We start from the raw sequence: 27570 nt of genomic DNA on the forward strand, positions 1-27570 counted from the left end.
CCTGACGCGCATTCCTCCCCGCCGCCTGCGGCCAATAATTGGCCAATGTGTCGAATCAATTTCCCGTACGAAGGCCACGGCTTTCATGAGCAGTCATTTTCGTAAATTATTACTTCCTGAGGCTATGAGGGCGGTCCTTAATTCCACAATTAGTGCGAGTAGACCTAATAAATTACCGGGTGCATTCCGGCCCAAGTGATTCAGGGATGAGTGATCTGTGGATGGTGTTTACTCATATCGCGTATACGCAGTGACACAGTTCTTCATGGACTGGTGCCGTCGGCGACCTCCCTCTGACGCCATCGCCCACCGAGCATGACCATGGACTCGTGTCTGAACACATGGAGCGACTAGCGAGCCGGCTCTGCACGTGAGTCTCATTTCAGCTGCGGCCGAGGGGTTGGCCGGGGTCCTGCGCCGAGCTGGAGTCGGGAGCCTGTGCCGAGCTGCCGCAGACCGGGTCTGTAGTACCCCGCGCCGTGTTCCGTTTGTTCTCGACGTTCGATCCCGACTGCAGCGTGAATGCGACCGATTCGGCGCCCGGCTTTCAGGGCAGCTCTCAAGAGGGCCGGTTAACCGGGACCGGGGAGAACAGAGGCGTGGAGTGCCGCGAGGGCTGCCAGCATGCAGTTGGAGAACCAGCCACTCCACTTTGGCAGGTCGGGGAAGTGAGGCAGAATGAAGCCGAAGTGACGTGTGCACAATGCATCGCGCAATAACCGAGTTCCGCCCTTGTCATGGGTTCATTTATGGATGCAATAATATGCCTCAAGTGACATATTGTTCAGGTCACACTGCTTCAGAAGTGGACGTAGGTAAACACTTTCAGAACGAAGCTTATTCGAGATTATTAATGCCTGGAATGTTATTGATTGACTCAAAACGTTTCATTGTACAAGGGAAATGAACCTTGTATTACGCGGGGCATCATGGGGATGGGACAACGCGAGCCCAGCAGCTGACCAAACATCCCCATTTCTCTGGGACGCATTCCTCGCCGCTCTTACTGTGCGCAGTCGTACTGACGGCCAAACTAGCGGCGCAAACACGGAAACACTCGAGCCATGAACCGCAGGTGATACCAGCCGCGACCCAAATGGCAGAACCAACATTCCAACCAGTGCACACACGCGGCACATTAGACCACGAGCTGTGGTCTCCAGGGACCATCTGCCGTCCCACCTCCCCGTGAGGGGGAGGTGGCGCTGACCGGTCAGCGTGGGATGAAATGGCCCCCGGAACAGTGGGGTTGACACCTCTCGGACGGATAGATCGTGTACGGAGCCAGGTGCGGCCAGGCTGTCCGCTCATTGTCATCTGTACGCGCGGCCGACGCGGACTCGTCTTTGTATGTAGTGACGCGTTGGTCCGCCACCTCGCCGAGGTAATGGGATGTGGGTGGCCGGAGAAAATGTTTGGGAGAGAGAGAGAGAGAGAGAGAGAGAGAGAGAGAGAGAGAGAGAGAGAGAGAGAGAGAGAGAGAGAGAGGGAGAGAAGAGGGAGAGAGAGAGAGAGAGAGGGAGAGAGATGCGGAGAAGAGAACGGAAGAGAGAGGAAGAACTCAGAAAGAAATACTGAACTTCTCGAGTTTCTGTGTAATGCTCTACCTAAGAGCCACTGACACCATACCCGTTTTGAGCCGTGCCTCTGGTGAGCGGTAAGGTCAAAATTACTGTCCAGGGAGGTCAGTGCTGTCCGTCGAACCTGACTTTTCCATTAGTCTGTCGTGAAAGCCGTCTGCCTGACTGCCAGTGACTGCCGAGCCACTCGCAAAAGCCAGATCGTGAGTACGTCAGAGCAGCGGGCCCGTTTGTGAAGGGATCTTTGTCTGACGGCCCCGTGGGACCCGTCTTCACCTCCACCCACTCTCGAGGCGGAGAGAACGGCAGACGAACGAGCACACAGCAGGCACTTTCTCACCATACTTACTGCCTCAAAAATCCATTCATTCGCAAATCATCGGCAATGTTTTCTCTCAACATACATTAGCATTCGGTCCTTTCATGACGTTTCCTATGGAGTCTATGGGCAGAATGTGGTAATGTTTTCTTGGAAAACGTTAGATCGCTGACGGTCTATGTCCAGGCGGAGGCTATCGGCAAAATTTTTACTGCATTATTTTGAAACCAGCTCACGGCTGAAAATTAAACATATCAAGTTTCCTAAACGAAGAAGAAAAGATAGCTTGGTGTTTTGTGACGCGATGTCTCGAGTACCACGCTTTCGGAGAAGCACATCGCTTGAAAGCGATTACCTCAGCGCTATTTTATGAAGCCGGGCGGATGCCCCGTCCCTACTCTTGGGCCACCGGCATATAATAGAGGGCTAGGCGCATGGTCGCATACAGAAGTGGGGCTCCATTGAGACGGAACCCCATTGAGTAGCGCGGACTTTTTCATCGATGTCCTTCCAGTTGAGCTGAGGCATTCAGGGATCCCCCTAATTTCGACTCCCTGCGGCGAGCCCCATCCCGTTTGACATTCAGTGGAGACAGACAGGCTGGTCGGCCGTCGGTAACCAGCCGTCTGGAGCGGCCTGGCCCGGTGGAGGGGAGGGAGGGTGTGTCTGCCGACCACAGGCCGCCGTGCGACCCCGCCCTGTCGGTCTCCTGACCTGTGCGCGTCGGTCGCACCTCTCGGCGCCGCAGGACGAATAACATTCCTATGAATACAAAGCAATCACATGAGCTAATACCCCGAGATCATTCATCATAGCCGACAGGCAATATCGCTGATAGTTGAGTGGAGGAGTATTTATAGGTAGCCGCCTGGTGGAGAGAATAAGTCAGAGCGAAAACGGCACGCGCGCCCACTCTATATCACTGGCGCAGCCACCGGCGACCATAAATACAGCCGTATCCGCGTATTACCGGTGATTTCAAATTAACTCTTCGACGATAAATCTTCGGCGCGGCAATCGAAAACACGATTCTGTACAGAGCGGACTGACCTCGCCGTGGAATTACTTGTCTGCCCGGTGGACACCTAGGAAGCGCGCACATAAATGACTTTGCAAATGCCACTTGTGGCACTCAGAACAGGGTTCTTCCTTACATTATCTAATGAGACATGTGCACTATTCGTAAAAAAAATCGGTAGGTAAGTGAGAGGTCGTTTAACAGTTAGGACACTGTCAGTGCTGATGCATATTATACTAGCAAAAAGGACTAGGTACCGGGTCGGAACTTGGGCACTGGGCAGGTTTGTTTTACTCCTTAAAGCGGAACGACCGCCTATGATCTTACATAAAACTGACTAAAATGGTCTGTATTCAATCAGTTATTGTGCTTGAATAGAGCGGTTGTGACAAAGTGAAGTTGCATGTAGTTGCTCAATACCATTTAGGAACAACATGTCCTTCACTTCGCACGTCAAAGTACAAAGTCACTCCATTGTAGGTGAGTTGCAATCTTCTAAACTGAAAATGCAATTCCGAAACACGAAGAAGCGGTCCTTTTTTCTCCGTGCGCCGTTTTTACGGTCGAAGGCGTAAAGGCTGCCTCATAAATTAGCCAGTTGTCCCGCGTCAAGTGTCCACCGATAGACGGCAAGGTATGCTGCACCGCCATACATGGGTGTAATGCGGCACAGTCTACCCAACTGTGGAAACTGGCGACTGCAACGCCAATACCGAGACATAGGTAAATAACTCGCTCTAATGAAGGGAGACAGCGGCAAAAACGTCTAAAACAAAGTCATGGTTGAACTAATGGATTAGTTTGGATTTCAGTACTCAACACATGGACCAGATGGAAGATTATAATCGAAGCACTTAATTAATTACCTGCTCTATGTCTGGGATGCAGTCAGGGGCGGATCCAGAAAATCTCCAAGGGAGGGGCCATTAGAAACCAGGAGGCCCCCCCCATAATCCCACCTGTTGGAGGCCCCATCTTCCCACTTGTTGGGCCCCCCCCCCAAAAAAAAACTGCGTCTATTGAGCTTATCTAGCTGTTCAGGCAACATCTCAACATCTGTGCAGGCTTGGAGGCCCTCTGTGCAGGTTAGGAGGCCCTGTAAAAGTGGTCATCTCTGTGAGTATAAGAGACCTCCAAGTTATGAAAAGCTTTACCAATCTTCTAACAAAGAAGTCTTCTCAGCTAGTCTTCTAAGAAATAACTAAGTGGGTAGGTTAAAAAAAAACTCATCGGATTTCGGCCACTTTATTTTCAGGAGGCCCCCTTTTCAGCTTTTTAACTTTTTAACTTTTTATTTTATTTTTGAAAAAAAATCGGCCAAGGGGGGGGGCATGGCCCCCATGGCCCCCCTTGTATCCGCGCCTGGATGCAGTTCCATAGGGGGATGCACAGTTCCATCATCGGAACGTTAACGTTTCTGTCGCGTCATCAGTAATCATACCTCACACATAGCAGCGGCAGCGGGGGTCGCCCGGCTGCGGGCGGTATACCGACCCTGACCGCCCCCGGCGGCGGCCGGCCAGGGGAGGGACCAGTGCCGACGGCCCGGGGTGAGGCGCGGGTCGGACGCCACCGGTCGTTAGCGGCGCTGTGCCGGTGTGCGGCGATCGCGCCGCGGGGGCGCCAAATGGTGGCGCTTTTTGCTGGCGGCCTGTTGACTGCCGGCTGGCAGGCAGTACGATAACAGGATGATTTATGGCGCCGGTGGAGACAGGAGAATGGGCGGTCCGCCTGGCGGTGGTCCCTGCCGCCCGCACCCTCGGCTCCTGACGCCTTCCCCGAGCGTCTCCCATTGGACGGACGGACGGACGGAGAGACGGACAGACGGACGGACGGACGGGCGGACGGACGGACGGACGGACGGACGGACGGACGGACGGACGGACGGACGGACGGACGGACGGAGAGATATGACGACGTGCAGCTGTCCATGCTAGGCGTCTTAGGGCCTGGCCACATTCATTAGCATGCATAAGGAAATTCCTCTGAACCATAATAAGGCTGACGTTCAATTCTGTGCTAATATTGGCTCTAATTTGGAATCATGAAAGCTGATACACATTCGTGTATAATGCATGTCATACCAAGATGGAAGTTCTCGCTTGGAGTTTCAGAGGTGCGGTTCCAGTTTCATAAAATTCTAGTTCTGAATCTAACCGGTCCGTAATGCCGCCACGGTCTCGCCATGAAAGCGACTGTGTCGTCAGGTCAGTGGAGCGTCAGCCCGCCAGTTAAGCCACATTAAGCCATAATGCGATGCAACATTCATCACAGCATGGGCCGGCCGCGTGAATGAGCCCAGCATCGGACTCTGATGATGTCGGATTAAACGCTCGTTTGCCTTGATTGGGATGCAGATGCTGTTTCACCATCGGAGGCGGTTGATTTATCGGCGTCGGCGCCGATAAAGAGTGACGCCGGCGCGCGTCGCTCGCAGCTGCTATCTGTGCCGTGTGTGTCGCTCACGGAATCGCTGACAATGAGCAGGCCTTCCTGAGGTCAGAGCCAGAGGAAGCGGGCTTTTAGGAGCGTGAGAAAGAACGATGGGGATAAACGATTTGCAGACTATATAGCCTTACGAGGTGGAGAGGCAATGCCTACCTCATACCTACCTGCCTACTGGATGAAACATTTTAACACTAATTTCATGGAATCAGTGTGAAATCCTAAAACATGGTTCATAATTAGATTCGCGGAGTGACAAATAACACATTCCGAGCTGGATGTTTTGACCATTTAGCGGCGTGACGTCGCCAAAGTTGGTCGCTCGGGCAGGATCGGCCGCAATCCCCGTAGCGGCGGCCAATCCGGGCCGGCATTAGAGGTCGTTAGGGGTGTTTTCTGGGCGGCCGGGCACGGCAGTATCGCACTAATGGCCGCGCGGCTCCGCCTGATGTCCGCGGCGCACGGCAGGTGGCGCCACCTGTGAGGTCCGACCGTCAGCCCGGCCCGACGGCGACCGACGGTACAAAGCGGGGCAGGCACATCCCGGGCCCGTAACGCGGGTCCACGAGGGCAAAGGAGCCGGGTCCGGTCCCGCCGGGATCACGGGGACAGCTCTCTGAGCTGTGGGCCGTGAGAGGGCGGTTGATGGTCCAGGCCGACCGGGACCTCCCAGGTCCCAGCAGAGCTCGCCCCGGGAGGTGGGGGTGCAGTGTAATTTATCCGTCTATCGACGCCCCTTTGATCGCACTCTCTGGAGACAGTGTGTCGCCGGACGGGTCAAAGGGACCGGCTGGTGATACGTCTGGGACCTGCCACCAATATTGACAGGAATCTACACAACAGCGATAACTTAGGAGATCGAACACGAATGTGCACGGGAGATAAACAAAAACCGAACGTCATCACATGGCGCGGCTGAGCAGCGCCTCATATTTGGACTGAGGTATGGCCCCAATGTGCCCAAGTTTTCTCGTTCGGCCGGGCTGCTCTGGGTACGAACCTGTCGTGACCCGCGGCCGATCGCAGCGTCCGCCGAGCGGCGCACCTCAGGACCGAGATTGGATGGGGTCGTGACCCGAATTCGCCGACACTTTCTGCCCGGAAACGAACGAAGGCGGCGGAAGAAGGCGGCTGAAAACCTACTCTCCGAATCTCATCTCGGAGGATGCCACTTGGCCGCGTGGACGCCAAACCTATCGGCCCTCGAACCTCTCAGGGCTGACGTCTCGACGCGAGAAAATACTCCAGAGCTATCCGAAAAACAAGTCGAGTGGCTTTGGAGTGGGTTGGGTCAGTGCTCGCACATCAAGATGCCACCGAAACCTGTCCATCTACGAACCGCACTCGGTTTTGTGCTCGGCTTCCACTCTCCAGCATGTCACGACTCATGCATAGCTTGATAGATGCGTCACGAAGTTGAAATCCAAGTCTGATGTGCACTCTGCAATCGGCTGAAATCTACTGAGGAATAGACAACAGCTCAATGTCGCTCCTCAACACTCGGCGATGCACTCAGTGTGAGGCACAGGGCGAGTGAGTGAGTGAGAGAGTGAGTGAGTGTTTCGTGTCGGTGCGAGTGGACATCTCCCGCGCGCATCACGGGCCGTCAGCGGCCCTGTCGTCCATCGGGGTGCATTAGGCAAGGGGCGCCCCGCGCGTCGCCGCCGCTTGCACAACGCGCGCCACAATGCGGCGTCAGCAGTGTCGACAGGTCGTCGGCACACGCTAATGGGGGTAAAGGCGCCCACGTGGGAGACACGAGCCGTGCCGGCTTAAATCTGCCGCTGACGGCTTCCGTTTCGGTCGGCGGCTCCGAGACGGAGCCGGCGCGGCGGTGGAAGGGGTGCAGATGGGACTGAGAGAGCCGCCGCGGTGCGCTGACTGATGCCGGCCATCTGACAAACGACACGCGCGCCGCCGCCCTCTCCGACCGCCGCTCGGTGACCCGGCCACGCCTCGACAGCTAATTTGTATGATGACTGATAGAGGGCTGCCTGCGCAGAGAGCGACTCGATCCCTTCTGCACGACAGCGTTCAGAGCTTTGCTGAACACGTGCGAGTGACGGCTGCCGCTAAGTGACAAATGTGCTGCCGACCACTGCCACTTCGGTCGGCTTTTAGTCAGTTTTCTCGGCATTTAAGCGGATCAGACCATCTTCGCAGTAGTAAAAGTGGACAAGACTAAAAGAGCGAAACAATGTCTGCATAATGATGCTACAAATGCGTTAAACGAGAGAACATTTAGCGACATCTCCTTGCGTGATCAATTCTTGGAACAAAGAACTACTCAAGACTTAACTCACAGAGCTGCTTCACTGACCTGCGCCTGTTGGTCGATGGCGATGTGCTGCGGCTCGATCCTCTCCATGTCAATACACTGCTGGCCGGCGTCAATGGAGAGCCACCGCGGCGAGCTCGAGTCCGCCTTTCCGCACTCGGAACGCACCGTGCACCTGCAGACACAAACACATCAACCGTCAGAGATGGCTCGCTCCGCTCCTACGCACTCTCGTACTGCGCAAACGCATCTGACAGCGGAGTGCCCTCACGCGATCGGCTGCACTCGCCAGTTACAGAGCGTTATTTACTCTCGTCCGACTAACATCTCGGCCCCCTCCCTCAGCGGGGTGACGCTCCGACTTCTCGGCAGCCCGATCTCAGTCCACCTCCAGCGCCGTCAGCAGATAATAGAAAAATAATTGAATCGGCGGCGTGGAGGCGACCGATCTGATTAGGTGGGGCCGCGACACGGTCTCTGCAGGGCGCCGCGCCGGGACGTCAGGAGGCATCAGAGACCGGTGCCGGAGGAGGTGGGGGACAGGGGAGGGACAACACCTCGGGCTGGGTGGAAACGGTGACTCGACGGAGATTGACCTCGACCAGGTGACAAGAGATGGTGCGGATAGCGACAGGAGTGAGTACAAGGGGTGTGTTGGTGGGCATAAGATTTAGGCTAGTTTTGGATGTGTAGCGAGGTGACATCGAAAGTCATGTTTTCAGCGGGTGGTGAGAAGATGCAAAGCAGTTCCGTGGAATTCAACGTGATGCAACAAGCTGCGTGCAGCTCTGAGTCAGTTCAAGCAGCATGTGAAGCTCGACCGCTTCGGATGGCGGACAAGGCCCGAGATATACGAGTAATAATTTCTGCCTAAGGTCGTCCAGCAGCATAGCGACCTCTCCGTCACTTAAAGTTGTCACCGTCCCACTATGGTTGGAAACGGCCTCACGGATGGCCGTGGGCAATTTCGGAATATATGTATATTTGGGGTGTCATTCTGTTGGAAATTGATGAAATGTTTTGAATAGGGCAAAAAAATTTATTTAGTTGCACATTTAGTCTCCATTATTGTACGTGGAATCGGGAGTTTCTGATAGTGGCTTTTTTGGTGCGCCGTCAAAGGTTTAAACAACCGCGCTGGTGATAGCATGTGGAGTACCTCCATGACGTTGTAAAACTGGATTATTATGTATCAAAATAATCCTTGTTATGTTGGCTATCGAGTGGAGTGACTCTTTTTCCCATGCGTGTTCAAAATCAGGAACGGCATTGCATTCTGTTTGCAGTGTCACCACAGCAATATTTGCAAAATTACGTTTATGTTTCATTGGACATACAAAAAGTTCTCCATCGACCTCCATTGAGCTTTTTGGCAGAATAAATCTCTGTTCAATTCTGCGTAAGGGGAACGTAAAAGCAGACTGCGCACTTGTGCGCAAAATCGTCCGTGAAGCTTCATCTCCCGAGGCGTACCTACCCGTCGCTTCGTTAGCACCAGGTCGGCTCGTCAGTCTTGCAATCGCTTATCCTTATAAATGATGGTAAGAAGCAGGGTTGCGGAGTCGTGGTGGCGCCAAATCCGACTCCGACTACGACTCCGACTCCTGACTCGTTGCCATGACTCCAGCCAACTCTGTCTCCGACTCCGGACCCCTGCCAGTGTTTCGGAGTCGTGATGGAGCTGTTCCGATTCGGACCGACTCCGACTTCCACTGCGGGCTCCTGACCGACCCCGACTCCGACTCCGACTCCTGGCTCGTTGCCACGACTCTGGGCGACTCTGACTCCGACTCCGACTCTGACTCCGACTCTGACTTCGACTCCGCACCCCTCGTAAGAAGTAACTGCTCGCCCCTGCACCTGGAGTATGGATATCGTGCAAACGTGTATGGATATCCTGGAGTATGGATATGGATATCCACCGACAGAGCAGACATACAGACATGCTGTAAACGCCATTACACTGCCAATACCATGGCAAATCAAATGGCTATCTATGGTTTTTGATCATCGTTCTACATTTTCCAAAATCTTGAACTGAATGTTGGCAATTTCTCGTGGTTAGGTACTTCACGACCATGATGCATGCATTTCTGAAATTGATCTTTTTTCAACCAGCCACGTACTCGTATGATAAAATGAATGTCACCATCGTGTTCTACGCCCAAAAGTACCCATAAAACATGTGTCATGCATGGGCTGCGAATAGGTACCAGTTTTAATTTTCGGGGTTATGTGCTTACCTGATTGACCTGACTTTGACCCTGGCCAGTGGCCTATGTTTGACTGACCCCTACATTGATCTGAAACTCTTTTAGCACTTATATGAAGGGTTGTGACAGTTGTGACAGCTGTGACAGATTGTTTAGGACCAACTGATGACTGAATTTATTTAGGACCAACTGATGACGATGTAATCGAAACGCGAAACGCGAGGCACCGATTGCGAGGTTCTAAAGTCCATGCTACTGAAAGCCCGATTTCAAGTGTTTGACCTGACCTTGACCCGACCTGTGACCTCGAAATTCAACTTTAAAGTATTCATGTGAATCGTCTCGTCGCGTTCTTCTTTCGTTTGCCGCGCCTCGTGCGTTTCGCTGCGCCTATTTGTTCGCGAGTTATCGGCTGGGGGCGTTGAACGCCCCCCCCCCCGGCAAACGGCGGATGGGGAAATACCCCAGCAACTACCGGGTTAATCTGACGCATGTTTTGTCATTTGATCGTCATTTTATTTCTTACTTTTTTGCCCAATCTAAAAAAATCATAAATACTCTTTCTCCAAATTTTTGACCCTTTATGACCAATAGTAAGACACTGTGCGTCACTACGTTGATATTTCTCGCCCTAAAGCATAACAACAATATCCATTCAGTAAAAGCAGTATTCAAAACATGTTCAAAATGCCTCGCGATATCGATAACATAACGAAAGACATAGGCGACTTATAACATACTTGCAATGATGACGTCACACACGCGTGACGTGACGTGACCTCGTCATTTCTGAGTTACTGTATGATGCACGAAAGACACTGGTATACCTATGCAAAGTTTCATCGCAGTCGGTCTACGCATTAACAAGTTATGGGCAAAACATTTTTTCGCGTTGACCCCCGGCCATCCGTGAGGCCGTTTCCAACCATAGTGCGTCCGGTAGCCGCTCTGTCTCCGTGTTGTGTGAAATGTCTCCGAGCTGTCCTGTCTGACCGTGTTGTGTGTACGGTAGTCTGGGACTGAAAGCCACCACACTGCTGTGTTGTGTATGTGTTATCCGCCGTCTGGGAGCCGCCGCTCTGCTGTGTTGTGTGTATTGTGTACTGTCTGTGCGCCGCCGCTCCTGTGTTGTGTGTGGAATTTGGCCGCCGCCGTCGGGAAGGGTGGTGCCCGTCGCGCCTCCTCTGATGGATGGCGTCGCTCTGTAATGGGCCGCCTCCGTGGTCGCCGCAGGTGGGGAGCCACCGGCTGGCCAAGGCTGATCGGACGCGCCTCCGATCGCCCCCGACCCCGGGTCACCCAGGGGTCGTTGGCAGCCGCCTACCGTGCGAAATCCACACAGGACGCAGCCGAGGAACGGTACTTAATGACCGCCTACGCCTCCGTGGAATTATTGGATCGGCATTGGGAATTGACTGGGTTCGTGTACCAGCGAGGTGCACGCTATGTGATTGGCCCGCGATTACGACTGGAAACTACAAATACGCTTTTTAGTCTGTGATTTGAGAAGCTACGCTGACTGCCAAATTGGGCATCGAGGTCAACGTTCAGCCTGCCAACGCTAGGCGCTGATCTAGTTCTGCTGACTCAACGACAAAGCGGGTTGTGTTCGAGCGGAAACTAAGGAAAAACGTGCGATAAACAGCGGGCCCCGAACATGCGCCGGAAGTTGGCGCTGTGACAGCCTCTGTGAGGCGCTGAACGCATACACTGCCGGCTGACGAGCCGCCGCCGAGCCGGAAGTTTGTGAAATGACGTGAAAGCCTTGAAAATGTTTGGTTGTAGGTGTCGTGCGCCTAAATTCAGGATGTTCAACTTTTCACTTGTTGAATCAACGCCTTGAATCCATAAAGTAACTACCGTTTAGGTATAAGAGGTGGCATCATGCCTCCACTTTTTGACCCCTCCAATATTTCATCACAACAATCACTTTCCTCTGCCTAGCGTTTCCGAAATTGTATGAACGCATACTTTTGCATTACGGTGCTATGCTACCAATGACCAAATTTTGTGTTACACACGTAGCATGGCCAGCGTTGTTCTTACCCCCTGTTACATCGAACGGCCATCTATTCTGCCAATGGCGGCGTTTTTCCGTGACTGTGCGCTGTTGCTAGCCGCGCCGAGTCTCGGGGCTCGACCGGTGACTGATGGGTGCCCCGGGTCGGCCGTGCTCGTCCCGCCCGCTGGCTGTGCTCGACGTGCCCGCGGCGTGACGTGAGCGTGTCAGATGACGAACTACGCCGACGTAACGACCGGTGTAACGGCCCTCTAACGTGACTTCCATGGGCCGGATTAATTCTCCAGCGCCGCCCCTATGACACATCCCATTACGCTGACACTTTATTCGTGCCATTATGAGGGGAAATGGTCGGATAAAGGAGGGCGACTTGGCCCGCAATGAGCCGCACGGTGGCGCGCCGATCCGTCAGCCGGGAGCGAGTCGCCGATTCACGCGATTCACCGCTCCGGTCCAAGACACTCCTCGAAGGCTCCTCCCAAGGCAGCGGCAATCCAGGAACCTCGAGACCTCGCCGATGGCAGTGGCGGCGGATCTCGGAGCGGCTCGCAGGAGCCGAGATGGGCGCCATCTCCGATAAGGCACGGCCGTCCGTCTGGGGCCCGTCGGACCGGTCCGCGGACCGGCGCCGGACGTGACCTCGGACAGTGGCAAACAGAGGCGCGCCCCCGCCCCCTCCCCTCGGTCCCGTGTCGAGACCCGCCCCCCGAGACAGACCCTCCTGATTCACAGCCGAGCCGGCGGCCCGTAAAAACCGGGTGCCCACGCCGGAATCGGATTCCGCGCCGGTTCTTGTACGGCAGCGCAGTGAGTTACGGATAATTGCGGCACGAACGGGTAAACAGAGGGCAAAAACGGGCGACATTGGCCCGCGCGGCTCAGGCGATTATCCCCCGGGCCGTGCGCACCATATGAACACGGCGTCTGCAGCGGTCTAGAATGACGCACGTCCCCCATTGCTTTCTTTCTTTTCCAGTATAGTTTATGGTGTAATGTGAGCAAAAAGGACTATTTCAGGTGCCCCCACGCAATGGTGTCGCTGCAGTCATGACACTGGTGCGAAACTGAGCTCTTTACGGGTTCTCTTTACCCCCCTCAATCACGCCTTTGTGTGTGGGTGCATTTGTCAGCTTTGTACCGCATTTGCAAACAGTGTAAGACAAATATGCGATGTGCTGTCACCTTGATGGAGATTAATCTTGCTTTGGTGATGCAAGATCCATGCATTATGAACACCCCTTCGCCACTGTATGTAAATGCACTGCTGGACAGCAGCTGCCGACAGGACTCCGCCCAAATGCCGTCATTGTGTGACAGGCCTTTAGCAGCGGACGGCGGAGCTTGTCTGGTGTGAAGGCGCCGTGGAGCTCACCTTTTCTCTAGCGAGCACCAGCCACAGTAAGGGTCTCCGGTCTGAAGACACTCGGTGCAGTTGGTATACTGCTCGCACGTCTGGAGTCGCAGCAGCGTAACCTGGCGGACACAGAAGGGACACAGGGTTAGAGACGTTCGACAGAAAATTAAAAATTAAATCATTTAGGAGACACTGTACGACTTATCAAGAATGCAACTAAAAATAGCGGCTGGATTACGGACGTAAGTTGAGTACAAAAATAGATTATAACTGACAAATCTGGGTTTGAGATGGACAGGGCATCACCTTTGGGGCGTCTGGCATAGCTCGGCGGTGGGCCGTCTATTCCGAGAAACTCTTCGCCGTCACCCCGAGCCGCCGCGGAAAGCGGAGTTTTGCCAAGACCGACAGGCATCACTAATGGCGAAAGCTAGTTGAGCAAATTTCGGGTCAGTCGGACAGTCACAACTTCTCGATCACGCCTGGGTGATGATGTATTTCGCCTGGGGGTCGGCCAGCTCGCCTAATTAAATGGCCATGACATCCTGAACGGATTCTCCAAGTTCCCGGCCGGCGGCGGCGACTTGGACGTTTGTTCTCGCAGACCTTGGTGAGCACAGGATACAGCTGACACGTGTTTGACTGAGCAGATGCCCGGCAATTAACCAGAGCTGAACATTCAAATCAATTCCGCCTCCACTTGAAACGCGTTTGTTTTCTTTGAGGAAACTTTTCACGTTTATGTGAGTCATCGGAAACCCAGCAACATCATTCCTCCACGTGGCGTCGAAGATGCTTCGTCGAACAACACACATCCATCGCTTCGCTGAACAATATGCCCGCCGGCCCAACTCCATCGTCCTCGATGGGGCATCAATCGCCATTTGTGACAGGTCGGCTCGGGGCCGCCGTAACTCGCTCAGCTCACCGACCAAACACCTCCGGGCTCCGTTAGTGCGAACTGCGAACCAAAACACCGACTTCCTGGCGTGTCAGCGGCCTGCGCTGAGCTGACGCTGGGGTGCTGACACCGGTGAGGTGCTGACACCCGGGGGGGGGGGGGGTGCACGCCCCACTCGGTCACTGATTGATCCGCGGCGATCGGCCGCAGGAGACAGACGCTGCAGGGATGATAGCGGCGCGGCGGCTTTAATCGCGCTCTGAATAAACAGTGAGCTGGCTGGCCTGCTGCCGGTCCCTCGGACAGGCGGCCTCCGAGGACAGGCCGTTGGACGACACCCACGGGACGGCAGAGGGTGACTCAGAGGCGACAGACCGGCAGCGGGACGGGTCAGCGGCGAGACGGCGCCTCTCGCAGAGGGGTCACAGTGACCACCGTCACTCGTCAGTGAGGACAATTCATCCGCTCCTCCACCTTCCTATTATCAATCCGATGACAAGCGGTGGGGCTGGCGGAGACAATTCGTTCTTCTCTGAAAGGACAATGCCTGTTTTTGAACTGAATGATACGTCTTACAGTCCTGTTTTCTGATATGGTTGCAATGAAAGACACTAGACAGTATAGTTGGTTGAGCTTGTCCTGTTCAGGTAGAAGTGAACTATGGGTGGCTTTCAGAGTCAAAGTTGGTTGTTATGCATACTTATAGAAATAGCGACCGTTTATGGCAAGCCAAGCCATGCAAGCCACTTCTCACCAGCTTGTCTCGGCTGTTTTTGTGTAGTCCTCATCACCCCACCGTATGCCTCCCCGCAGAGGCGAGAGCGACAAACAACTGTGTCAGGAGACGGAGGGAACGACAGACAGTGCTCAGGCTGGAGTCAAAGGGATGAAAACTGTGGGAAGTCTGCGGATCACCCTGATGACTGACGGGGGAACAGGAAAGGGGAGACTGACATCCCGGGAGCTGAAAACTGAGGAGATAACACCAGACGTCAGCAGGGTGATCCTGGCGCCTGCCGCGTCGCAGACACGCTCTAGGAGGGGGCTCTATAAATATGCACTCAGTCCAAATTCCTGCGAGGGAGATCATTAAAAAGTCATTAATCTCGGGGCGTTGCGCCGAGGGGTGTCCGGCCAGATGGAGCCCGTCCGACTCGGTTGTCCCCTGGAGACGGGCCGCGCCCACTCCGCCGCTGATGAACGACCCGTGATGACATTTTTACAGCTGCGCGCACGTTTTTCCGAGCCTTCCTCAGATGGAGTTCGTCTCTGCGTGCGATTGTTTTAGCGAAAGGACGCCGTAAGTGTAGCGTTACGGCCCAAGAAGTAAGAGCATCGTAAAGCCTGAGAGGCCGGTGGCGTCGCGGCGCCGCGGCAGGGGGCCGTCAATAAAGTGGCGCTCGGCGCCCGACCAGCCGGCTCTGCGGCTCTCTATCGGCCCGTTATGGACTCGCTGGACGGCTCGACAATAGGGCACGTGCCTGTGGACGGTCCGACCGGGCACGGCCACGGCCCAATACGAGCTGCCGCGATTCGTTTCGGCTGAGGTATGGCCATCTGGCCGGTGGGCGCCCCGCGGCGAGCAGTGACGGCGCTTATTGTGATGCGACGTGACGTGATGCAGAGCCAAATACGCCGGCCCCATGCAAGGGGACAGATAACATTTGCATACGTGCATGTCTTACTTAATTCACTGAGACCTCATACGTCCGGTTACGTTGAACATGCAGGTTGTTGAAAGTGCAATCTGCTTGTTGTTGGAACTTGGAAGTATAATGTGCTATCAGTAATCCGTAGACCTTGTTATTCTAATTAAACCATGCTCCACTGTGAATCTGACATCACCTGGCATGAATACGATGCATGACTATCAGTTGCTGGAGAACGAAGGCAAACAAAATGGTGTCCTAGCCCACCTGTGCCAGAGCTGGGCTGGTCGCACGTGGCACGCGTTCGCACTGACCGGGCCTGACCCGCGGCGCCTCTCCCAATGCACCTCGCCACCGCAACGGCCTGTTTTTGTGCGCGGCGGCTGACCCGGCGGTTTGTTCTCCAGTTAACACCTAGGTGATAGTGATCCTCTCGAGAGGGTCTCCGTCACGTGCCGGCCAGGTCAGCGGCCCCGTGGTGACGTGTATGTAGGCTGTGCGTCCTCTGGGTACCTCTAACTACCGGGAAGTCTAGTCCTCCCGGTCAGTCTCCCTGTTCGGTCAGTGGTGACTGCCCGGTCAGCTTAGCTCGTTTGATCCTCATCGGCTTCTCTGCAGACTCTGCCCACCACAGCGCAGGGAGAGGACGTCAGAATTCCGAGGGAGAATCACTCTCACTATACGCTTCTCCCGCAGACGCCTCGTCCGATCTTCTCAGCCATCAGTCCGTCTGCGGCCTGTCCCGGCTCTCTGAGCCCGCCGTGCCACCGGCTGTCTTCCCGATCTCCACCGGCGGCTGACACCTCTCCGACTCGCCGACACGACTCAGCGAGCCGGCGCCGTGACACGACACGCCGACACGAGTCGGCGGCGCGCAAACAGACGCAGCTCACACAATGCGCGCCGCGCGGCAGGCCGCCTAATGAATTCCGGACGCCGCAGCGCGGACAAATTACACTCGCCTGCGGAGGCGACAGACGACAGCGCTCCGCCCTGTCTGCGGCGGCCGCACGCGCGCGGCGGTCGCACCGAACAGAACGCAGAGGAGGTGGAAGAGGTGGGACCCGCCCCACGCACCGTCCGACCGCGCTGGGCGGGCTACAGAGGCGGCAGCCGTACAGGGGTTCTGAGGGCTCAGAGTAGCCAGTGGTGATTAAAACACAGTGATAAATAGGCGACAAAGCCAGGGTGGCCGCTAAATGAGCCAGCCTGGATTCGGCTCGTATGTTGGATATTATTTATTCGCTTGTTTACCTACGAGCTGAGCGCTGGCACTGTTGGTGGTCCCGTGTACTTTATGGGCGGGCCTTGTTTTTACAGGCGCTAATTTGCATCAAGGGTTTTGTGCCCGCGAAGCTATTCTATTGCGTATTGCTAGAGATACCGGGAATGAGGGAGGTCTAACAACGGGAGTGACTAGTGAGTGGCAAACATCGCTGCGAGTGCGGACGCCTCCCCTTGATCAATTTGACGTCACGTCGGGGGTATCTTTAGGACGTCAGCGTGTTGTTTTAATGATAAACGCGCTGAAATCAATGGCCAATGGCGGGTATTACATCAGCACCGTTGGTGAATCGCATGGAAATATGTTGTGCTTCAATGCTGTTCATTTGTTTGGCACTAGTGAAGCGAATCGGAGGGCATTGTTTGTTCAAGGCTGGCAGCATCGCGAATTTACGAGAGACGCCAATGGGTCATTTGCATTTATCTTGAAAGAAATGAGTGCTTAGAAGTTGCGTTTTATGACGTCCCATGCAAGCGAATGAACCATGCGTATCGCTAGAACTGATAAGGGAAGCTCACGGTCAGCACCGCGATAGACCTGCGGCACGTCCGGTCGCTCCCCTGCGCCGGTGAGGTCAGAGGTCATTCTCGCACCGCGCCACGTCACCGCGTCACTGGTCACTGTTGCGGACGATACGTCAGACAGGGTCTCTGCGTGAGTCAGTCGTAACTCGTCAGTGGGTGAACGTCAGCAGTCTCTCCTATCAGCAAGGGCGCGACAGACAGTGCGCAGGACTGACATCAGGCGTCCCGCAGGACTGATGGCCATGGGAGTGCGCGGCGCACGTCTCACTGGGATGATTTCCTTGTAGAGGCCAGGTCTTCACCAATATCTGGTTTCGAATTACGAATTGTGAAGTTTTTAGCTGATCCATGATTCGTTGCAGTGCTGAGCGGGCCATGATTTCCTCCCACCGGATCGTGTGAGGTGCTTCGTCATGCAGCGGGCATCGTTTGTTTCAGCGTGGTTCGCGGTTTTGTCCAAAGTTCTGGCTCGAAGCACTCCAACTTTTGTGTGGCACTGAGGGATGGCGGTGCTGGACCAGCGATCATCCCCGGTCAGGACATCCGTCGCCGCCCCGTGCTGGGTCAAAGTCGGACTCGCCCGGCTAAGTCGGGTCAGAATCGCGATCCAAGCACCTCGGAGGGTCCGCGATTAAAGACCAACTTGACGGCAAGCAGCAGTGGCAGAGATTTGCCCCCATCACGTGGTTGTGCGATCCTAAACTCGATACAACTTTCCATTTGGTGCTCCAAATCAAATCATATGCTGAAAATTCCTGGAACCGCTCTGAAGACCAGCACTGGACTGTTTCAACAAATTTACCAAAAGGAAGAGAACTGCTGTAATTTTACCTCTGAGGCTCCGAGAATCGATTCTCCCCTTATCCTGCGGGCTAAGAGCTTGATGAACTGCTAGCCGTCTGAGTCAATTCATACCGGTCCCTCTCCGACGGAGTCATTCGATGACCCAGGGAGACTCCGGGAGAGTCAATCCTTCCTCCCCCAGTGGAGTCATCCGATGAGCTGGGAGTCAGCCGGCCGGCTCATCATGCCGACAGCAGTCCGCCGTCTCTCCCCTTTGTTATTCAAATGGCCCGATTAGCCGGGAGCGGGTACGGCTCAGGTTGCGCCGTCCCCGGTCCCAATCACGACATCCGAGGAGTTGACGTGACGCTGACGGTCCGGCGCCGACAGGGAGGGGAGGGGAGCGCACCGTCGGGGACAGAGCCGAGAGACGACGGCAGAGGGGCGGAGGGGACGCGCGTCAACCGGCTCCCGCCGCTCCAATATTGAGTTACGATAACAGTGGACGGCCGAAATGGCGCCGCTCACGCGAATTAGCCGGGAACACTATCGGTTTTCAGTTGCAGCGCCCTGCAGCCGGCGGCGTCCAGCTGCCATGACGACGTGAGCCAGGGGCTGAGCGGGGCTCGCAACAGAGCGATCGTAAAGGGTTCACGGGATTACACGGCCAGTAATTTTCAACCGTCAACTCATATGAATTCTGAAAATGATGAGCTAAATTGAAAGCTGTCAACTTTTAACTGCGATAAGCTTACAGTTTACACACAACGTTGATTGGACAAATAACAATAGGCATCCCACACATTTTAATTCACACAGAGCGTTCACCGCTCGCTCACCTTTTGTGTTGTGGGAACGTAGACGTGCTCCCCAGGCAGGTCCACCTGCATATCGGCCAGGACCGGTGACCCGGGATCGACGGGTAGCTCGGCGTACTGCCGCGCCGAGCGCATGGACGACACCAGCACCTGGTGGAAGGGAGAAAACGGGCCGTCAAAGTTGTGCCGCGCGAATGCGATAAGGATCGTCTTGATTCGTAGGATATTTTGCTGGCGTAAAACGGCGAAAGGGAATGGTGTAAACGGTGTAGTCTTACTATCATTCTAGTCAGGAGGTCATGAATTTTTGGATGTTGTGACGGCCGGCTTGGGCTTGATGGTTTACGGGTGCTTTGACGTGCGGTGCCCGTTAATACATCTATGGCGACAGGTCAGTTCTGACGAAGGGAGTCCACCACACCACCTCTCGATCTATCCCTGCACGGCTCGATCGTCCAGCCGGAGCACAACAGGCTGCAATCGTTCGACGTCGGCATCACAAGCCGCTGCCACCGCCCTCCGGCGCGCCAAATTAATGGCGCGAATCGGCGGCGGCTCCGGGCCGATAGCGTCGCCGTCGCTGTCGCCGGCAGTGTCGCACTGTCGCGCACTGTCGCGCGACGCCCGACTAATTGTCGCCGTAGATCATGTATGGTGACGCCAGTACAAGAGGTGCGGCAAATCATCCCGAGATGGGATGTAACGCTGGGAATGCCATAATTCATCATAATCAGACCTGTGATGAATGCGACCAAGCACGCTTCGGAGACAGGTTGTAAGTGGTAGAGAGCTCCATAGGACGGCGATATAAATAAATGGTAGCAGCAACATTAGCACTGCATCGAGGAAGTTGTTTAGTCATGTGCCTGATAAGCAATGCCTATGTTTTAGCGTTATCTCGTATCACATATCAGTCATCGTGGATCTGCACTCGAAGCAAACAAGTTTCAGCCCGTTTAGGTACCTACAGTGCACGTCTTTGTTGCGTCGTAAAGCTTGCTATACCAACTTGAGCCATGAACTCTTTGAGGAGGTACTCGGCTCTGATTAGCCAATGCATGTAAACAAGTCAACAAGCCGACAACCACCCACGCACCTATCGGTTAGCGGTCATATGCCTATCGCGATGTGAAGAGCGGCCCTTCGCTGGACCTGCTGGGATATTGGCCTAGTATGGACCATCGGCGGCGCGGGCGGGCTACTGACTGAGGAGCTTCATGGAGGACCTCTGTAGATGGTCTACATACGTTCGAACAAGGAGTGCATCTTGTGGTGAAGGTAACACTGAAATTTTCCCTTCATGAAGCTGCGATATAAACCATTATTTGTTCTCAGTTCCTTTCAATGCGCCGTACTAAAAAAGTGTTCGCGCCATCGAAGTCTTGTAAAATGAATCCAACGTTTATGTTTCTGATGAGTTTTCCATCATGGTTATCCGCTCATGCAATAAACCGTTGCTCAGGAAAAGTGAAAGAATTAAGTGGCAAAGGAGAAGGACAGCAGACAAAGCTATGTGACATATCACAGCCAATCTTCAGACTAATCATTATGCAAAATCATTAGGGTGACTTTTGGAGAACATTATTAGGCAAATTGGCTGAGATTTGGGCTCAGAAATACAGCAGTGCCTTTGATCCAGAAGATGACAATCTTCCGGCGGTCTTTGTAGCCAGGAACAACATTAACAAGATCATTTACAAAATTCCGCCTTGGAAGTCATCTAACGAAGATGAATGAGATGGAGCTCACTGCTAAGAGAACCGAATGATGTGACGGAGAAAATGTGAATAGAAGTAAAAATAATATAAAGAAATGCTCCAGGGAGAACCTAAATCCTATCTAATCATATACAGAGATAGGAACTATGTAAGTCGCATTGGTGTCCGTTTCCACACAAGCGAACGCGTGTACCTACTTCTCCACCTACTTCTCCAATATAATGTACTCATGTAAGTACCTATATAGTAAATGTATAACTAAAAATCTGCTCACCGGGACCATCGCCCATCCCGATCTCGCCCTGCCCAATCCGCAATCCCTGCTTTCCTCACGCAACCACTGCGCCTGGCGTGCGTCACGGGTCCGGGCGTCACGCGCCACGAGCCGCTCGTCCGCGCCACTATCGCCGCCGACGCGCCGCGTCACGTCGACAGCGCGCCGGTGTTGCGCCACCGGCCCGCCGGGAGTGTGCGGGTGGTCCGTCGGCGGTCCGTCGGCGGTCCGTCGGTGGTCTGCCCGGGGTCTGCCGAGGGTCCGGTGGCGCCGGTGCGTCCAGCGTCGGTCCGGGGTAGTCACAGACAGGAATCCCCGCCCGCCGGACGTCGCGGCCGACGGGGTCGGCGCGGCGACACGCTGATCGTCGCAGGCGACAGCGCGCGTCGCGCCGCGCCGCGCCGCCGGCGTCTCGGCCACCTCTGGCGCGCCGTGTTTGTCTATTTCGGTCGGCAGTCGGATGCCGCCGTCGACGATCGTCGGTCGGTCGCCGTCGGAGGTGAGAGCCCACCGGGGGCTTCCGACCACCCTGCGCGCTGAGCTCGGCCACAGCACACCGCGCCGTCCCGGGCAGTGGGACTCGGCCCCTGATCGGGACGGGGACGCCTCTGATCCATGTGTGACCCTGGTAAAAGCTCGAATTCACATCGGAAGTAAAGGTCACTGACGCAACCGAGCCCGCCACGGGCAGTCCAAGTGATGGAAAACTGACAACTCTCACGAATTCTACAGCCACAAATGACAGTTGCGTATCCCATTTCAGCCACTTTGTGTTTCCTAATGTGCTTTATTTGCATGGATTATGCAAATGGCCGCGTTCATAGCTCCCACTCGTGAGTAGCACGGTGATCAGGCGGGACGTTATCGGGCTCTGACGGTCACACGGTCCTGAAAAATGCCACAATCTCCATGGGCGCTTTGTTAGCTAAGTGAAATGTAAATCACTACAGGTAGCCGAAGCCGTGGAAATGGCACACAGCCACCCTGCTATCTACCTGCGGGCAGGCTGGCTTCTGTCTGACTCAATGAATAGCATCGGGACCGGCATTAAGCGTCCGCCGCCCCGGAAGCGGAAAAATCGATTTGTCACGCCGGATAACGATGAAGCGGACTGCAAAAGCAAATATATGCGAGGCGGCCGGCGTCAGGAGCGACTGAGAAGCGCCACATGGCTGCCCCGCGCTGTTTTTGCTTCCTTCAACAGGCGTCATTTCATCGCCAGACGCCGCCGCTAATGCCCCGGCCAACAGAAATAAAGTCGGCGGTATGGTCGGTTGTGTTTTCCGCCCCGGCTCGCCACCGCCCACCGCCCACGGTTCAGTGCTGCTCGGGTCGGCACCGCCCACAACGGCCAGTAGCCACGCGCGGTAGAGAGGATACGCGGTGGCCCGCATGACCCGCTACCGTGAGTCATTAATTACAATTTGTCGATAATTAAATTCTGGATAGGCAGCGCGGCGACGGGTCCCCAGAAGTGTTATCAAACTCATTACTGGGGGCCGATCTGTGTCAACGGCGGCGGCTGGGCGCCAGACCAGTAACGGGTCACCGCCGACGGATAGGCTCACCTCAATGGCACCGGTGTTTTTAGTTCAAATATTTAGCCAAGTTGCAGCATCAAACGGTGGCATGGGATGACCCTCCGTTTCGCTTGCAGCGAATATTGAATCGTGTGATGTTGAATTATGAATGTCTCTTGGTCTGCGGAGAAGGCAGGGTGGCACTGGCATGTGGCAGGCAGGTCTCACCCACTGGTATGTTGTCAGTTTAAAGGAAGTGTGCCAGCTTTCTTGGACCGTATGGAATTAATGGCCCAGATAAGGAGAACCGGATTTTTAGAACTTATCCATACCTTCAAAACTCATGGAAACGTCTTAAATTCTTCAAATTTTGAGTACCCCAGTGCGAAATTCGCCCCGACGGGTTGTCGGTCGTACCCCAACCACATTTCACACCACTATGAACAATAAATGCACACACTGAAATCGCTATTACCGATATGCTCATCCAATCAAGTTTCGATAAACCCGTTCATCATCATCTCCTGCGGTTTCGAACACGCCTGTTAGGTGGCTTCTGATGCTCGTCGAGGTTGGAATTTCCAAATACGCGTGGTGCGTCGGGCCGCGCGCTCTGACTTCGGCCAAGAAAAATGCGTCAGCTGATCATTGTCATTTCTGCCACTTGCGTGTGGTGAAATGGGGTCATAACTTATAAGACGGCTTTTTCATATCAATTATTTTACATAAAATCATATTTCAAACCATAAATAATGTTCGACAGCCAAATAAAAGAAACAATACCAATACGGGCTTACAGTTTAAGGCTCGACATTGTGTTGTCTACGATTAGACAGCTGATTACTCATTCCCGTACGTCGTATGGTCGTAACACTATAATGACCTTTGCTTATTGTCACAAGTGCGCCGCATTCGCGATTGTTGCCCGACGCCTGTTTGCAGGTGAGCCCACTACAGTTGTTATACCTATCTAAAAACCGAAAAACTTTTAGGCGAAAAAGGCACTATTCCAGGCCCATTTTTGATTTTTTTTTGCGATATTAGGTAAAAACAGAAGCTTCTTATCCTAGGAAAAATAAAATGGGAAATCTTTCAAAGGTGGCACACTACCTTTAAGTGGCTGACGATGTGGGCGTAAGTTGCCCCGACGTGCCCGTTTCCACCGTCTGTCGCGGTTGGGGGCCACGTGGGCGACCTTCCAGCTCCGGGTGGGCCGCCGGCGGAGACAGGACCAAGGGCGGATCTAGGGGAACGTTTTGGGGGGGGTCACCAGTCGGCCGACATGCCAGGTCTGATGAATGAATTCTGACGACCGGGGGGGGGGGGGGGGGGGGGTAGGGAGCGAGTATGTCGAGATCAAATGACATTTGATCTTCGTCGTTTCTGAGTTGAAGTTTTATCGTAAGTCACTCGGCTCAGTAGTTTTAGTTAGTGAAACCCACCTATAGAGGAGCGTCGCCACGGATTTTTTTACTGGGGGGGGGGGGGGGGCGGATCGACCGACTTAAAAACCCAGAAGTAGTAGATATAGTTACCTCACTTACCTATGCATTAGTCTAATGCCCAATGCATTAGTAGCATACAGTCACGATCTCTCTTATTGACCTGTGTATGAATCGGCGGCGCGAAGCGCCGCAAAAATTTGAAAAAAGTTGTCAAAACACAGCTCTAAAACACAAATATTACAACCCTTTTAGCATGCTAGTACAAGCCGGAGTTCCTTCACAGTGCACATATGAATTCCGATTCAATTTGACACGGTTGGTGTTATTACAGTCACGATCTCTCTTATTGATTGGTGTATAAATCGGCGGCGCGAAGCGCCGAGAACATTTGCAAAAGAATGTGTCAAAACACAGCTCCGCTCCAAAACACAAATTTTACCACCCTTTTAGCATGGCAGTACAAGCCGGAGTTTCTTCACAGTACACATATGAATTCTGATTCAATTTGACACGGTTGGTTTATGTAATTACAGTCACGATTTCATATTGACCTGTACGTATGTACATGAATCGGCGGCGCGAAGCGCCGCGAAAAATTTGCAAAAACATTTGTCAAAACACAGAGGGGGTCTCCTCTCTACAGAGGACCACCGATCTCTACTGCGGGCCTCCTCTTTTCACAGGGCCTCTTAACTACAGAAGGCTTCCTCTCTACAGAGGGCTTCCTCTCTACTGAGGGTCTCTCCCTTTCAGAGGGCCTCCTTTACAGAGGACCTCCTCTCTTCAAAGAGCCAGAGGACCTCATCTCTGCAAAGGGCTTCCTCTCTTCAGAGGGCCTCTTCTCTACAGAGAGCCTCCTTTCTTCAGAGGGCCTTCTCTCTACAGCGGGTCTCCTCTCTTCAGAGGGCCTTCTGCATTCAGGCGGTCTCCTTTCCACAGAGGGTCTCCTCTACAGAGGGCCTCCTACCTACTGAGGAGTCAGAGGGGCCGACACAGACACTAGCGGTTATTCACTGGAGGCCCCAGGAAGTAAGAAGGGCCCTAGCTGTCAGGCTGGTCAGAGTGCCCTGAATGTCCTGACGTGATTTTTGGGATTCCCGTGAATTTCTTTCGCCTCCGACGTGATTTTGACCTGCCAGGGCCCAGGGGCACTAAAAATAAAACAAACAAAATAAAAAAATGGAAATAGGACATCACCAAAATTAAGTGGCCGAAATCCGTTGAGTTTTTAATTTTGCGTATAGGTAGGGGCACCACGAATTAAATTCATGACCATCCCCTTGGAGTTTTCCTGGATCATCCCCTGGTGCTCGCACGGTTGAGACAAAAATGAGTAAGATTCTGGCCTTCAATACGCCTTTTCACGCAACACGATCCAGAAAAACAAAGGTATTAGCTCAGAAGTGTTTGACATGTGATTTTGAGCATGCAAGACGGCGTCTATAGCGCATTTAGGTCTTCGGCTTTTGGGGGGGGTCAAATGACCCTCTCAGACCTTTTGGGGGGGGTCATGACCCCGTGGACCCCCCCCAGGATCCGCCACTGGACAGGACGAAGGGTGGGCGGTCGGGGGCGGCGGGCGCGAGCACACAGCTCCTGCCACGGAGGTGCGCGCATCAACACCGCCGCATCTGCATGCTGACCGCGCCGCGCCGCTTGTCGCCGCCGCCGCGCCGTGATTGATCTGGCCGCATCGCCATCAGCGCGCGGCGCGCGCCGGTGTCAGGTAGCGCGCGCTGTCGGGGGCCGGCGAAAACAAACGGGTCGACGGTGCGACCCCCGGCGCTCGTCGGCGGCAGACGGCCCGACGAGCCGAGATAACGTAACCAACACGGCCTAATGGTGAGCGAAGAGGCGGAGGGAGGCTCCTGTGCCCGCACAGAGAAGACACACCGCTGTTTTCGCTTCCCGGAGGCCCTGGCTCGGGTTGCTGGCATGTTTGGATTAGTCGATGGGACCGTGCGGAGTTGTGATGACGGCGATGAAAAGAGAGAAATAATCATGCGGCCAGACTGGGTCAGATTCGCCGACCTCAAATGAGAGCAGGCCGATGAGCACGCATCTGAGTCCGATCCAATTTGTTCCAGGCGGCGCGGCTGAGAGCTGCACGACGCCGCCTCTTGGCAGGTTAATTGATTTCCGGCTGAGAAATGTCCCATCAGGCCCGCATGCCAGATGAGTTGCCAGCCGTCGCGCCGTGAAAAGGGCCAGATGTCTGTCAGTCGGGCCGCGTGCGCCAGGGGCGGACGGCCGGACGTTTTTCACCGGGATGACACGGCCTGTGCCCACTCAGCAGCTCGTGGCCTCCTCTCAAAACGAGTAGCGCTATCAATTATCGGCCGGCCGGCTATTTATGTAGCCCGCCGCCCCCGACTGGCTGGGGCAACAGCACGTCAAACAGTATCACTATAATAACATCTCCGTATTTTAGCCGCGTGTGATTTATCATACCGGCATGACGCGCGGCAAATTATGACCTCGTTCATCAGACCCTCGCAGAATATTGCAGCCTGAAGCATCATCGAGATCAATCTGACGGCTCTTGGTCGAATATTTCTCGATTCAACAGCACAAAACTGAAATGGAGACTGAAACTTCGTGAGACAAGCGCCCAAGCGTCTATTTTTTCAGGCTAGGTATTTTATGCTCGCAGCCAGTGAGAGTGACGTTTAAATTCAGGTTGAGCACTACACCAGCTTTGTATTTAGCTAAACCCAGATATGTGTGAAATATCGAGAGGATCGTTTCGACGTTTTACATAGCTACACCCGCATCGAACGAAGGCCACATAACTGTTTGCCATAATCTGTCAGAAGTCGACTGTCACCGCACCGCCCCTGACATTTCGTATCGACGCACTGCGGCGCGTTGTCAGCTTTGACATATATCAGGGCATGGCGTCCCAACGTGCCACAAGCAGCGTCCACACTCGGCACTCGGGGTGTCTCGATGAATCGGTCGGGATTGTGGGCTAATCAGGGTCGTATAGGGCGAGCTGTGCCGATTGAGGTCACAATGCGTCCGATCGGGTTCTGTTGACGATCGGGCGCGGTGTGCCGATGCCGCCGAGCCGCGCCGCCGGTGTGAGACGGAAATAAGCCGACGCTCGGCCGGCCGACAGCCCGCCCGTCGGCCGGTTGGCAGCCGGCTGCGGCGCGCTGTGTGGTCCGCTGCGCCGGACATCGTCGCGCCGTGCCGTAAATTAACATTCCCGCCGCGTTCGAGGCGCGTTCGACGGCCGGCACCGGCGATAAGAGGCGGCACGGGAGGGGCTGCCGGCGCCGTGAACCCGCGGGAGCGGCCCGCCGTCTGGGTCCTTAGCGACGGGTCACTGAGAGTTTCATTAGGCGCTGCGGGCCCCTTCTGGTCCTGCCCCAGGGGTCAGGAGCTGCACACAGCTGGTTACTTATAGCAGCGACCGGACGA

The 27570-nt window shown here is 54.5% G+C and overlaps 1 protein-coding gene across 1 annotated transcript in view; it reads right to left on the bottom strand.

The window, feature by feature from the left end:
* LOC122382999 (plexin-B-like) overlaps nt 1-27570 on the bottom strand; it is a 92157-nt gene that overhangs the window by 16359 nt on the left and 48228 nt on the right. The window contains exons 4-6 of the mRNA XM_043369038.1: nt 19209-19337; nt 13246-13346; nt 7683-7815 (exon numbers count right to left, since the gene is read on the bottom strand). Of these exons, the coding sequence (XP_043224973.1) occupies nt 7683-7815; nt 13246-13346; nt 19209-19337 (363 nt within the window). The remainder of the gene's footprint in view (nt 1-7682; nt 7816-13245; nt 13347-19208; nt 19338-27570) is intronic.

Source organism: Amphibalanus amphitrite, unplaced genomic scaffold (genome assembly GCF_019059575.1).
Source record: "Amphibalanus amphitrite isolate SeventyFive unplaced genomic scaffold, NRLGWU_Aamphi_draft 000152F_arrow, whole genome shotgun sequence".
NCBI classification, from domain to species: Eukaryota; Metazoa; Arthropoda; class Thecostraca; order Balanomorpha; family Balanidae; genus Amphibalanus; species Amphibalanus amphitrite.